Raw genomic sequence first — 15,311 nt, 5'->3', positions numbered from 1 at the left:
TCTTTCTCTCTGTCTCTCTTTCTGTTTGTTTGTTCTATGCAATGGATATGGCTGATAATAAGTCTTGTTAGTCAATTTCAACTTCCACTTTTGACAGTATTACAGTTTAGCTTCCAGCTTTTCTACAAATGTATTTCAGCTCTTAACTTATGTGCAGTTCAGCTTCCAACTTTCAAGTTTTTCAGCAGTGTATTGCAATGCATTTGAGATTTTTTCAAACAATTTGTTCCATATTTCTGCATTTTCATCAGTGTTTCTCACAGCATTTGTAAGTCTTCCATACTTAATCATAATTTCAGTTAGAATGTTTTTTATATATATATATATATATATATATATATATATATATATATATATACATATACATACATAAGTGGTGTTATTCAACTTTTTAATGAAATTCATACATTCCACTTTTTCAACTATTCTCACTACTTCAACTTCTTACGGATTTAAGCTATTCATCCAGTTTAGCTGTAGCAATTCAGCTATTCAGCATTCCCACGCATTTTCTGCAGGAAATGCATTTTCTAGTTCATTCAAATATTCTGAACCCGAAGTGCCTCTGCAGATTAATTCTGTTCATGACAACAACTGTAGATTAACACAGTGGTTCGCAAAGTGGGGTCCCCGGACCAGAGGTCCTTGAGTGTGATTCAAGGGATCCACAGCAAAAAGGGGAATCCTTTTTTCATTGACATCTTCACTATAATTCCATTTATAAGTAACACAATGACAGAATGTATGACCATTTTGGTCATGGGTTTCATACACTTTCTGTAATAAAACATCTAAAAGTAAAAATCCTATAACATGGGGGACCCTGGGATGGAATTGTATCATTGTAGTGAATGTGACATACAGTACATAATTCACCTTTGTTGTTAAATGTTATACATTTAATTTACTGTCCTTAGTCACTTCATGTGAATACGTTTGTTCAGGGATCGTGGTCCCTTTAAATGTGGATGACGTGGGACACGTGGGAGTTGGGTTGCTGGGCAGCACCATTTTCTGAATGAATTGTTTTTCCTATAAAAATAAACGAGACGCATTTGTGTGCTCAACGTGAGAAGTTGTCTCTTGTAATTTACTGCAATTTCCACATCATAATGTATAATGGGGGGGCCTGTCGTCTAATTTGTGTAAGTTTAGGGGTCTAATCACATGAAAAAGCGTTGCCTTCTGTTGCAGCTCCACCCTGTGGAACAATGGAGCATTGCAGTTAATTCCCACATATTTCTTTATAACAACGGGAGTTGATTTTGGACGTGTAAAGTTACCTTATACCAATACCAGCCATTTCTCATATAATAACATAAGTATTTGCTTGTAGCAAACAAACAGAAGATAAAACAGATAGATATAAGATATGTCTGGACTCTGTTGGAAAATCAGCGCCCAAGTCTGACTGGGGTGGTCAACAAACTTTTCTCCCTCCCTTCCTGCTGAACATACCTGCTCACCTCGTACGCAATCCGGCTTCCCCTGTCCGGAGAAGACGCACTAGACGCCGTGGGAAACGCAGCGGCCAGCTGGTGAAGCTGAAAGCTCACTTAGCGGATTATTCTGCATTTGGAACCCGCCGTCACTTCTGTGCACTTCAGGATCGCTATGTTTCCGGGCGAGCCTTGGATCCGGCCGGCACCTGCCTGGTACCGATTCTCGGGTCGGATATGGACTATCCTTGCCAGCGTTCACCCAACCCTCGTATAGGTGGCGTTAACCATGGACATCTTCGGTCGTTGAGTCATGTAACCCTTACGGCCAGTTCCCCTGCTCCTGTCAGAGCTGCCCTGGTCAATGCTAGATCGCTGGCAAATAAGACCTTTATTTTGAAGGATCTCTTTTACCGGAACAACTTGGATTTCCTATTTGTGACTGAAACTTGGTTGAATGTTGGTGAGTCCAGCTCTTTTTCTGAACTTTTACCGCTTGACTGCACATATTTTAACTGCCCGAGGACTACTGGTCGAGGAGGAGGACTTGCCGTTATTTTTAAGGATAAGTACAACTGCAGGCAGCTGCCAATGACTACATTCTCTAGTTTTGAACTAACAATGTTTGAATTGGGCAAATTTCAGCCTGTTCTGTGTGCACTTATCTATCGACCTCCGAAATATAACAAGAACTTCATTGGAGATTTTTCTGAATTACTGTCTGAAATCATGCCGAAATATGACCGGATCTTAATTGTAGGAGATTTGAATATTCATGTATGCTGCCCTACGAATATGCTGGCTAAAGACTTTTTAAATCTTACTAATGCTTTTAACCTTACACAGTTTGTAAGTGGTCCAACACATTAGATCTTGTTTTGTCACACAGTTTGCCTACTTTAAACATCGAAATACACAAAGCTGTATTTTCTGACCACGCACCGGTTTTATTTGATGTTTCCCTTCCCAGCACTAATACTGTTAAGAAATGCGCTCCGCCTCGTCTCCGCAGGATGATTGAACCTGATATTGTTGCACATTTAAAACCTTGAATTTGTCCTATTGATATTGTACCACCTCGTCTTTTTTAAAGAGGTGTGGCCCACTATTGGACCAAACATCCAAGCAATTATTAACAGTAGTCTTACTTCTGGTCATGTGCCACTTTGTTTTAAAGAGGCAGTGGTGCAGCCTCTTATCAAAAACCAAATCTGGACACCTTAGTTCTTGCAAACTATCGTCCGATCTCTAAACTTCCGTTTATGTCCAAAATTTTAGAAAAGGCAGTTCTCGTGCAGCTACAATCTTTTTTTAGATCTGCATGATATCCTTGAGGTGTTTCAGTCTGGCTTTAAAGCATTTCATAGCACAGAGTCTGCACTTATAAAAGTTTTTAATGATCTTTTAATCTCAACAGACTCTGGAGATTCTGCAATCCTCATGCTTTTAGACCTCACAGCAGCATTCGACGCAGTTGACCACGGTGTTCTTATCTCTCGTCTCAAGCACAGTGTGGGGATTAAAGGTACAGCACTAGAATGGTTTAGATCATTTTTATCAGAGAGAGTTCAAAGTTAGCTTTGGTGGCTCTACTTCACCCGCAGCACCGCTGACATGTGGAATTCCTCAGGGGTCTATTTTGGCACCGACTCTCGTCTCCCTGTATTTGCTTCCCCTTGGTTCCATCTTAAAGAAGCATGACGTCAGCTTCCATTTCTATGCAGATGACTCACAGATCTACTTGCCTATAAAAAGTAAGGGTGATAATTCCCTAAAAAGACTGCTCGATTGTTTTTCTAACATAAAAGCCTGGATGGCCTTAAACTTTTTACATTAGACCCAGTAGTGCTCTTGGTGCCTCCCAACTGGACCTGGGTCCTCTGACACCCTATGTCAAGTCCATGGTAACTAACCTTGGTGTTAAAATGGACAGTGAGTTTCAACTAGAGAAGCAGATCAATTCTGTTGTAAAGGCTAGTTTCTTTCAACTTACCAAACTGAAGCCATTTTTATCTTTCACTGATTTTGAGAGGGTTATACATGCTTTTATTACAACTCGCCTGGATTACTGTAATGCTTTATATGTAGGTGTTAGCCAGGCCTCCCTCTCAAGATTACTAATGGTTCAAAATGCTGCCGCTCGGCTCCTTACCGGAACTCGTAAACAAGATCACATCACACCTGTTCTTGCCTCCCTTCATTGGCTACCGGTTTGTTTTAGAATCCATTTTAAGATTCTGTTGTTTGTTTTTAAATCTCTTTATGGTCAAGCCCCGGCTTATATCGTTGAACTATTAAAGCCGCACGCTCCTCTGAGGTGGTTAAGGTCTGCTGACCAGCTACTCCTTGTTGTCCCTAGAACGCGGCTCAAAAATAGGGGAGATGGAGCGTTCTCAGTCGTGGCCCCGAGGCTGTGGAATGAATTGCCTCTGAATGTCAGATTGGCCCCCAGCCTTCACATTTTTAAATCACGACTTAAAACTCACTTTTATTCATTGGCCTTCAAACCTTCTTGAGAGTTGTATTCTGTATTTTATTTTTCTAGTCTGTTATTTGTTTTAAATGTTTGTTTTGTTACTCGCGTGTTTATAATCATGTCAATGTCCAGCACTTTGGTCAACCTGGTTGTTTTAAATGTGCTTTATAAATAAAGTTGGATTGGATTGGATCAGCACCTTATGTTTTATTTTGTATATGATGTTAATGTGAACTGATTAACATGCAGACTCTAGTGTATATCCATTAATCGTGTCTATAAAACAATTACACACAGGAAATCACATCATGTTTTTTAGTTTATTACAGTTTAATGTGACCCTGCTAGTTTATGGCAAAAACTGAATATATCCATTCAGATGTGTTATTTGAACGGATATTTCTGCTTTGCTTTCTGTTGCGTTATTTTTTCTTTCTCTATGACAAAATGATTCTTTATATCGTATATTGCTTTTATTTTGAATATGCTGTGAAGTTTATTTTGAAATCAATGTAGTCGGATATGATACTCGATGGTAATTCTCGGTTTTGTGTGATGTGAATGTTTTTTATTTCTTCAGTCGAAGAGGAAACAAACAGAGTTTATTTATTTCATCTATGTGGAGTACATTTGGAGTGAACTCATTTTTATAATAAGTTAGCTAACTTTGTTAGCAAAGAAATGTCGCTAAAGTCAGTGTTAACGGTCACTTTGGAGTCTGGGTTTATTTTCCTTCTTTCTCATTTTGTTACTTTTTGGTCTGTTGGTCTAATGTTGGTTTGTTTAAAATGAATTTACCTGAAGAAATAACATGTAATGTGGACTAACGGTACAAGTTTAGACTCTCGTCTTTATTCACTTAAAGCTTCATTAACGTCAAACCATGTGTCTGGGTGAATACTCAATTCTGATTGGCTGCTTACAGTCCCAACCATAGACTGTATAAAAAGAATGTAAACAATCATTGGTCCCAACGGCTTTTTAAGCTAATGTTAGCCTCTGTTCTAAAAGTCTCTCAGTTATTTTTCATAATCATTTTTTAAAACCTAAACATGTTTTTTTCTGGCCAAATTGTCAGATAAATTAATATCTAATACTGCACTGACTGTAAATCCGGAACACACTTGTAGTAAAGATGAGATTGCAGTTATTTGTCAACTTAGTATTTAACAACTACATCAACAGATTCTCTAACACACCACACAGTACATAACTATTGACAGTATTCCTCCTCAGCGAGGAGAGAAAACTGCATGTTCGCAAACATGTTGCATTAAGTGCAGGGGTAGGCTGAATGTATTTTAGTAGTCTGATGTATTTTAGTGTCCCAGTTTGTGCCTCGCATGGCTTACCTTTAAATTAAAGTCACAGAGCTAAGCAGCTGATCTTCTGAGGATCTTTGAAACCCCAGAAAGTCCTTCAGCAACACTTAAAGCTCTTCTGGAGGTATTTCCAGACTCCACAAAGACTCCACAGAGCATCTGGATGAAAAAATATTCAGTTTGTTGAAAAAGATGTTTAACCAGTTTCCTAACACGTGGCTGTATTTTCAAACCCAGGTTGCTGGAAATGACCTATGTTCTTGCTCTTTTCGTAAAACACGAGCAAAATATTAACACTTTTTTGGGCGCCTGGGTAGCTCACCTGGTAGAGAGGACGCCCATATGCAGAGGCTCAGTCCTCAATGCAGCGGCTCAGGGTTCCAGTCCGACCTGTGGCCATTTGCTGCACGTCTTTCCCTTCTCTCCCCCCTTTCCTGTCTACAGCTGTCCTGTCTATTAAAATCTAAAATGCCCCAAAAAAATATTAACACTTTTTGCATGATATTGGGATTTGATATCTTTTTTTATTGTGCAACATACAGAATCATTTTTAGTTTCATGAATCAATCAAAGAACACATGAGAGAGAAAGAAACTAAATAGATTTATTTACGTGATTTCTACATTAAGATGGCAAACAAGAGCAAAGCGATATTCTTATAAACACGTGTTTGGAGACGGGAGGAGCAACACTACAGGTGATGTAGGTACAGTACGTCGAGTAGGGAAACTTCTCGATGTACCTGGGAGGGAAACTGAAAGTGTTCAGTCAGTTGAAGCTGAATTTTGAGTCGACAGAAAAAAGCAGGAGGAGGGAAACTGAAGGCTGAGGCAGGGTGAGTGTTACCGTGGATTTCCACAGGATGCAGAACGTCTGCGGACCAGCTCCGCTGCGGAACGACTACGTGCTCCGCCGTCCGTCGATACCCACCAGGTCCAGATTTGTTGCGTAACGGCTGCGGCCAGCCGACACGACATCTCGCGAGTTCACGTATGTTCGCGCGATATAACAGGATGTAGTTTCTATAAACAGAACCACAAAACCAACAACCGTTAGTTTCCATGCAGAGGAGTAGAGGGGAAACTACTCTGAGCTGTGTTTTTAAGGTGTAGTGCAGGAAAATATGATCCGCCGTGAGCACGGTGTATTTTTTTTTGAAAAGTAACCGGATGTTTTATTTTGTTTCTGTGCTCGACTTCCTGTCCCGCACATCTGAATTGTGCTGAATTGCTGCGGAGCTCTCATAGACTGTATATAAGAATGGACCAACAGATCCCGTTGCTCTGGACGGAGACCAGTGAAGGCCGTTAGAAGCACTTTTCCGGTGAGCGCTGAGCGTTACTGAGCAGCCTCCAACTGAGAGAAACGACGTAAATGTGACGTGAGCAACCTGTCTGAAAGTTGGAAGTCTTCTGGTAGCTGTGCCAAGAGAAATCTCAATCATTCCCAATCTAGCAGAGACGGAGAGCGTAGGTATATGTAAGGAGATAACATAGACACAGGCTAATTATTGATCACTAAAATGATAGTTAACATTAGTAATTAAACTTAAACAGCTAATGGAAGTCTAAACTGCCTGAGAGCTTCTCCTGTACTATATGGTCATTCCTCTACTATGCGACAGTAAGTCTATTTTTACAAAAACGTCTGCTACGGAGCCATAACGTGAGGTACAAGGTAATGGAGCCTTTTATACATTGTCGTGTTTCTTTAGAAATAAACAATGAACAAATAGTCTTTAAACGCTTCAGATGTAAAGTTATTCGCTGTCAAAGTGACGTCAGAATGAATGGAAGTCAATGGAATGCTAACGGGAGGTGATCGCTTTGTAGCATCAAAATGGCGCCATAGGAGATTCGTGCTCTGAAGCGAAGCTTACCCCCTTGGGAGCTCTCCGTCGTCCGTCAAAAATAGAAGCTCTGGTATCTGCCCCGGAGGGCTGGGACCGCCGGAGCTGGGACGGAGTCGGGACGCAGACGTTCCGCAGTCAGTGGAAATTGCCGGTTACTCCAACATTTTCATTATTTTACTGTCAAAGTTTCGGAGTCAGTTTTCACTCTGTAGACGTTAGAGGAAAGAAATGTTATTAAAATGAACTCACAAAGTACGTACTAGTACTTTGACTAATTCCCACATCCCCAGGCTTCTGCATCTTTTATTAAACTGTATTGTCATTCTCCACATGTCCACCAGATGCTTAATTCTGCTCACCTGTGTCTCATTCCCCAATCACCCTGTCAGTACAAATACTGCCCCATGTTTTCCAGTCAGTTGCCAGATTGTCAATGTTATGGAACCTATTATTATTATTAACCTGGAACCTGCACCTTTTTCCTCCTCATCCCTGTTCACCTGCGGATTCCTACCTTATCCAGTAAGCTTATATATATATATATATATATATATATATATATATATATATATATATATATATATATATATATATATATATATATATAGCGCACTCAGTGACGGTGTTTAGTTGCAGTCAGTAGATGCGCCAGAACTACAGTGACCACAATGTTACCAAGTAACGTTAAATTAAAATCTGGTTTTCAAAAAAGGAAAGAGAGAAAAGACAAAGGAAAGGGTGTCAAACTGTAACCCAGTTTTTCACCAAGAAAGGTGGGTAGCCTATAGTCTGTGAGTGGTATTAACTTGTTGGCTTAATGTCCATAGTGAAATAAGCTAGCTAGCTACAGACTAGTGTTAGCCTACATTTAATCACCATTTAATCAGTGCAGGGAAACGTTTAGCAAGATATTCATATTAAATCATTGTCCCTGCCCCTTTTAGCAGACTTAACAACAGATGAGTCAGCAGCACCCTAGTCTCCCCCTAACTGTGCCCCTCCCTGTCCCAGTGAAGAAGGTGACCAACATTGTGGTCAATGACATGCCAGTTAGCATCATAGCAGGGAGTCTGTGGGGATTTCTCTGTCTCTCTTGCTCTTTTTACCATTACAAAAAAGAAAATGAAATATGTATTAATGACAGAAATTCAAACACATTAATAACAATTATTTTCTCACATAATGATCATTATGAAATAAAATAAAAAAAACTACAACCTACTGTCTGTACTGGATGCTGGACAGTTGGAAACAGTGAGTAGCTTACCTGAGCCTGCATGTAAGATACAGACAATATTAACTGTATTGAACTACAAGAACAGTTGCAAGCCTTTAATTAGAGTTACGTAAAGCTTTTGATGGGACAGTTAGGTCCTAGAGATGTGGTGACAACAGCTGCGCAGAGGGGGCCCAATTTGACTTATTTTCATGAGGCCCAAAATTCCTGGCGGCACCCCTGACCCTACATAACAAACATGTATGTGAGGTAGAAGTACAGTTAGAAGTAAATCTCAGTGGGTAGAGCAACAAAAAAAGTTTTCTGATAGATTAAATAAATTAGGGGGCAATCTGGGATCTTAAGTCAAGAACCTATAGGTTATTAGTGTACATATGTTTAATATCCCGAGGTGATAACTGACATTAAGACAATTCTTTTCTTGTTTAACAAGTTTTCAGAAATGTTAAATATGCAAATGAGACATTATCTAATGCTAACTTTTGTTAAATTTAGAAGTAATTTACAGACACAACTGGACAAAGTGTAGTAAAATTAATGTTTTCTTTGCACTAGTCTGAAAGAAGACATCTTAAGCCCCTGACACACCAACCCGATGGCTGACCGTTGGCAGAAAAGCCAGTCGGACTGATCAGTCGGCTCCCCGAAGTCCAAAAAGTGCCTCAGATCACACCGAAGTGACGCCGACTTGAGCGTACGTTCTGCGCGTGCGCAAGACGTAATATGTCTCCATAACAGCAGGTGCCGCTAATCTGTATTGTCACCCAAAAAATTAAAACCAGAAGCTGATTGGACGAACGTGTCACGTGGGTCTGGCTGCTCCCGGATTTTACAACCGGGCATAATGCCGGCTTCGTTCGGAATACGATCTCATATAGTTCACTGAAATGTGTTTCTGAAAACATTTTAAGCGAGAAATAGGCCGTGCAGTTGCTGAATCTGTCTTCATTTCAGAACGACAAAGGTCAGTTTGAAAGATATTCGTCAGATTTTGAGAGGCTCTAGTCAGGCTCATCCCGCTCGTCAAACCCGGTTCCATAGTTCCATAGTGGAACCGGGTTTCGGGACCCAACCCTACTCGCTCCCCCCTAGCGCCTGTGAGCGGAAAACCACCCTTGCAACTTTGGGCCGGCGAGCCTCAGTGTCAGGAAGTATGGCGTGATATCAGGTCTCACAATGTAACAAATTGCTTCACGGCACTGCACACATACGCCCATTCAGGAACCGGCTAACAAGGTAGCGATGGAGTTTTTCACACTATCGCCTAAAAAGAAGCAGAAAGCTAGGAAAGCATTGTCGGAGGAACAGAGAAAGAGGAAACGGCAGACTGACCGAGAGAGGAGTCAGACACGAGTAAACATAGGAGCTGTAGGGGGGGCTCTATAGAGAAACCTGTAGGGGTTGGAGAAACCTGTAGGGGGGAGCTCTATAGAGAAACCTGTAGGGGGAGCTCTATAGAGAGACCTGTAGGGGGAGCTCTATAGAGAAACCTGTAGGGGGAGCTCTATAGAGAAACCTGTAGGGGGGGCTCTATAGAGAAACCTGTAGGGGGGGCTCTATAGAGAAACCTGTAGGGGGAGCTCTATAGAGAAACCTGTAGGGGGAGCTCTATAGAGAGACCTGTAGGGGGAGCTCTATAGAGAAACCTGTAGGGGGAGCTCTATAGAGAAACCTGTAGGGGGGGCTCTATAGAGAAACCTGTAGGGGGAGAACTGTAGGGGGGGCTCTATAGAGAAACCTGTAGGGGAGCTCTATAGAGAAACCTGCGAGAAAACAGTGAAGAAATTGCCAAAACTGCATAGCGCCCCTTTAATGTGTAGCGGCTTTATTTTTCCTTTCAAAACACTGCTGCTTGAAGTTTCTCTTTTCTTCACTGGGTGTTGATTAACAGTTGTGGCCGAACTAAATCAGGGTCTCTTATGTGTTTGAATCGTAGAACATTTTATAAAAAGGTTTTAATATCTTAAAATAATTTGTGCATTGAAACTGAAGAGATGCCTTTGTTGTGCAACATCATCGCAAACAATGGAGAGCAAAATCACAGTTGTCTTCCTGTGTAGAAATACAATATATTCGGAAAGTTGAGCTGAAGTTAGTCACCTGAAATAAATAAATTTGGATTTATGAAATAAAAGTCCCCTGAAATAAATGAAAATACCATAATCATTCGAAAAATATCCTTTTTTAAAACCAATTAAACTATATTGATTTTTGTATTGCTTTATTTTTTGTTTGTATTTCATACAATTAATTTTATTTTTGTTTATTTAATATCTGATAAAATGGAATTACATTCTCAAAAACCTGAAAATAAAGAATTGGAAATGGGTGAGAAGGGATTATTTTATTCAGTAAATGGGAGATTTTTTGTTTAAATCCAGTAGTTGACGGTAATGCAGCTTTTTGGATTCCAACCGCCATTAAAACCCAAATAAGATGTAAAAGAAACTACTTAACCCTTGTTTTGTCTTCCCGTCGACTATGCAACTTTTGGTTTTTCTGGGTCAAAATTGAAAACGTTTTGCTCGTATTTTTCAAAGTTTTTGTCACTTTTTTCAACGTTTTTGTAATATATCCATTTTTTTTTCACGTTTTCTGATGTTCTTGTTGATTTCTTTTCTGCACCTTTGACGTTTTTCCCACGATTTTGAAACTTTTTCGACATTTTTGTCAATGTTCTTTTATCATTTTTTGTTTTCAAATGCTATGAAATTAAATAAAACACCCAAATTCAATGAAAGTAGTGAACTGATAAATTTTTTAACGTTAGCTTAACTGTTAACAGGAAAGTGTAACAATCTTGAGCTAACCGTGTTTTTGTGTTAAATTAAGGATGTGTGGGAGAGTTGAATGTTTTTATTTCTTCAGTCGAGAGGAAACAAGCAGAGTTTATTCATTTCATCTATGTGTAAGTACATTTTTAACAACTTTTTCTAACGTTAGCAAAGAAATGTACGTTAGCTAGCTAGCTGTTTTGAGTGAGATACGGTTTCTGAATGGGTGAGCTGGTCAAAATCTGCACGGCTTTCTACGTCACTAGCCGAAACGAGGTGGTTAACCGTAGCATGCTAATTTAGAAGAAGTCTCCCGGCTAATCCTGCCTTGTACTACTGAAGTTGTAGAAACAGCTAGCTAGCTCATGTAGTCCTTACCTAGCTACTGAGCATGTGATCTTACCTAGCTACTGAGCATGTGATCTTACCTAGCTACTGAGCATGTGCGACTCCCAACAAAGATGTTACAGCAGTGAGAGGTCTCACTCTGTAGCTAAAACAGAGACCTGAACACAGGGTGAAAAGAGGAGCTGCAGCAATGTGCAGTACAACAAAAATATGGTGTTTTTTGAAAATGAAACCATGTAAACCTATTCTGGTACAACCTCAAAATACAATTATGAACCTGAAAATTAGCATAATATGGCCACTTAATAACGTTAATGGTTACAGTCCCAACGGCTTTTTAAGCTAACGTTATTAGCCTCTGTTCTAAATGTCTGTCAGTTGTTTTTTATAAGCATTTTTTAAACTTTAACCATGTTTCTGTGGGTTTTTTTTTCCACATTCTCAGATAAACCGATATCTTATACTACACTGACAGTACAACCTGAACACACTGTAGTAAATATGACACAGCAGTTATTTTGTCAGCTTAGTATTATATACTATATATGAGTCTTTGCAGCCAATCTTCTGACAATCTTCGAAAAACTCAAAGTCCTTCAGTAACACAGCTGTTCTGAAGGTATTTCCAGAGTCCACAAAGACTTCTGAACATCTGGATGAACAAATATTCAGTCTGTTGCAGAAATAAATAAATGTTAAACAAGTTTCTGAACACGTATAGTTAACGTGTAACTGTATTTCAAAATCCAGTTTCCTGGAAATGTCCTTGCTCTTTTTGTAAAACACAGGCAAAAATATTAAGATCTTTTGTATAATATTAGAATTTAATGTTGGAAGAAACATCAATTTATAAAAATATTATATACAAATATAAGATTATGTTTTTGTTATATTTATTTTACAAATTTAGCAAGAGGCTACCATTTATGTTTGGATTATGAAAAAGTTGCAACTCAGGAAACAGGCTTACCATCTTTTTATATAGAGTAATTAGTTGTCCTATAACTCAGTAAAAGAAAACATTACACACACACACACACACACACACACACACACACACACACACACACACAGATCACTACTCCTGATATCCCATAAATGGAGAGGGAAGGGAGGAGCAGATTTTGGTAGGAGGGAGCAAGGAGACCCCTGAAAGAGTTCAGTCAGTTCAGACTCCATTTTGAGTCGACAGAACAGAGCAGGAGGAGAAAAAGCTGAGGCAGGGTGAGTGTTAATCCAACAATTTATTATTTAACTTTTAAGTCCGAGTCAGTTTTCTCCCTGTGGACTGTAGAGGAAAGAAATGTTAGAATGAACTAAAGTGTGTGCGTGCGTGCGTGCGTGCGTGCGTGCGTGCGTGCGTGCGTGCGTGCGTGCGTGCGTGACTTCCTTTTTTCTCAGTGTAGTTGGGTGTAACTGTAAACAAACTTTTCCTTTTTTAAATGTTGTGAGCTCCCAGTCAGCGTTCCTGTTGTTTCTCTCAGACTGACTTCAGATCAGAAGATGAGTGATGTGGAGGAAGAGGAGGATGGAGCAGAGTCTCTAGTATCCGGCTGTCTGTCTATGAAGAGTGACTTTTCCAAAGACGAACCTCCGTTCTTCAGTAATGAACCTGGACCCTCAGACACAAAGTAAGAGAACTGCTACTAACTCGTTTATATGACTAATTTTCCGTTTCCTTTGCCAAATCCATTTTAGGTTGTTTTTTTGTTGATTATTTTTTTATATATAAAATTTCTACTAAAATTGTATTATTGATAACTTTAATTTAACAAACTTCTTGTGACAAAGAAAATAAATGTGTGCCATTTTCCTCTTCGTATCTGTGACAGATGTCAGTCACCTAGAAAAGCTGTAATCTAATCTAAGAGGACGAATACAAACTTTTAAACCTAATTATTGTCAGTAGCAGTTGTTTTTGTATTTAGAGCTTCCTAAATGGTTTAAAAAGAAAATGTATCAAGGATTCAAGCACTATGAATAAAAGACTTTCCTCTATTCTTCAGAAATGTTTGTTTTGGTTTTGGGCAGTACTGATGTTTTAGTATATTTAAAGTCTATGTATGCCTTTATTTGATAGTTGACAGTAGCCGAGTCGGACTGATAATCCGGACATCCTGTCAGAGTCCAGAACAGCCGGTGGACCGAACACAGTCAAGGGTCGTCAATCATCAGTCGTCATTAACCAATCCCCAGATCCCATCAACTAAAGGGACTTAATAGGCCTAGGAGCCGTCACACTGTCCCAGACTGAGCTCATGAAATGGTGTATGTTTGACACGCCAATTCGTATGCCATTTTTAGCTTGTTATCAAGACGCATACTCGCTTTTTAGCGTGTTTATCAACGCCGTTTGGCCTCCATTGACTTACGTTACCTTGCGATTGCGTGTGAATTTACGCCGTAGCGAGTAGTATGAAAGGGCGAAAATCCGTGTAGGGAGGATGGTCGGGGTGGAGGATGGGTCAAACACAGGACTTTCACCCAGGAGATCGCGTCCCGCGTGTCACGTTTCCTAAACTCAACCATTGCTTTCTCGTGATATAACACGCCAAGCGGCTGTATACAGCGTAGACATGCATGCGGATAGCTCAAAATGCGCACAGATAACACGCCACTAAGGTTAGGCATTTAGTTGTGATGGTGAAGGTTAGGGTAAGGGCCTAGGGAATGCATTATGTCAATGACGGGTCCCCACAAAGATAGTGAAACAAATATATGTGTGTGTGTGTGTGTGTGTGTGTGTGTGTGGGTGTGTGTGTGTGTGTGCGTGCGTGTCGTGACTTCCTTTTTTCTCAGTGTAGTTGGGTGTAACTGTAAACAAACTTCCTTTTTAAATGTTGTGAGCTCCCAGTCAGCGTTCCTGTTGTTTCTCTCAGACTGACTTCAGATCAGAAGATGAGTGATGTGGAGGAAGAGGAGGATGGAGCAGAGTCTCTAGTATCCGGCTGTCTGTCTATGAAGAGTGACTTTTCCAAAGACGAACCTCCGTTCTTCAGTAATGAACCTGGACCCTCAGACACAAAGTAAGAGAACTGCTACTAACTCGTTTATATGACTAATTTTCCGTTTTCCTTTGCCAAATCCATTTTAGGTTTTTTTGTTGATTTAGTTTTGTTTTTATATAAACTTAACTATAAACTACTAAAATTGTATTATTGATAACTTTAATTTCCTAAATGGTTTAAAAAGAAAATGTATCAAGGATTCAAGCACTATGAATAAAAGACTGTCTGTCTATGAAGAGTCACTGGTCCAAAGACTTTCCTCTATTCTTCAGAAATGTTTGTTTTGGTTTTGGGCAGTACTGATGTTTTAGTATATTTAAAGTCTATGTATGCCTTTATTTGATAGTTGAGCGAGCTCCCAGTCAGTGTTCCTGTTGTTTCTTTCAGACTGACTTCAGATCAGAAGATGAGTAATGTGGAGGAAGAGGAGGACGGAGCAGAGTCTGTAGTATCCGGCTGTCTGTCCATGAAGTCCAAAGAACCTCCTCTACTCTTCAGTAATGAACCTGGATCCTCAGACACAAAGTAAGAGAACTGCTGCTAACTCATTTATCATATGACTCATTTTCACTTTCCTCTGATAATGCCATACTTTTATTTTATTTTTTAGCTTTTTCTGTTGGTTTTGTGGTTGTGTAGTAAAGTTCTATCAATTCTCTCCACCATATACTGTTCCTGAAGGTCAAGAACGAACATCCATGGGCAGCAGTGATGTAAAAGTTATCTGCAGATAATTAAAAAAGGGCAGAAAATAGTAGCCGGGTTGGCTCAGTGTGTAGAGCAGGCGCACATATACATGGAGGTGTATGCCTCGACGAAGAGGTCCAGGGTAGAAAATAGTCAAATGTAGATTTT

General features: G+C 39.8%; 1 protein-coding gene across 14 annotated transcripts in view; it reads left to right on the top strand.

The window, feature by feature from the left end:
- The window catches only part of LOC116040003 (protein NLRC3-like), a 46,262-nt gene that overhangs the window by 19,956 nt on the left and 10,995 nt on the right, over positions 1-15,311 (top strand). For 7 of the 14 annotated variants that reach the window (XM_031285203.2, XM_031285211.1, XM_031285209.1 and 4 more), the window contains exons 2-4: positions 12,933-13,079; positions 14,328-14,474; positions 14,844-14,981. The exons of 3 other annotated variants lie outside the window; for them this stretch is intronic. In XM_031285203.2, coding sequence (XP_031141063.1) covers positions 12,952-13,079; positions 14,328-14,474; positions 14,844-14,981 — 413 coding nt within the window. In that variant the 5' untranslated portion in view covers positions 12,933-12,951. Of the gene's footprint in view, positions 1-5,848; positions 6,073-12,576; positions 12,673-12,932; positions 13,080-14,327; positions 14,475-14,843; positions 14,982-15,311 lie in introns of those variants that run through there. 4 more of the 14 variants (XM_031285204.2, XM_031285205.1, XM_031285202.1 and 1 more) reach the window with 4 other exon arrangements.

This window comes from Sander lucioperca, chromosome 14 (genome assembly GCF_008315115.2).
Source record: "Sander lucioperca isolate FBNREF2018 chromosome 14, SLUC_FBN_1.2, whole genome shotgun sequence".
NCBI lineage: Eukaryota > Metazoa > Chordata > Actinopteri > Perciformes > Percidae > Sander > Sander lucioperca.
The sequence above is the reverse complement of the archived record's forward strand: the minus strand, read 5'-3'. Positions and strand labels throughout refer to the sequence as shown.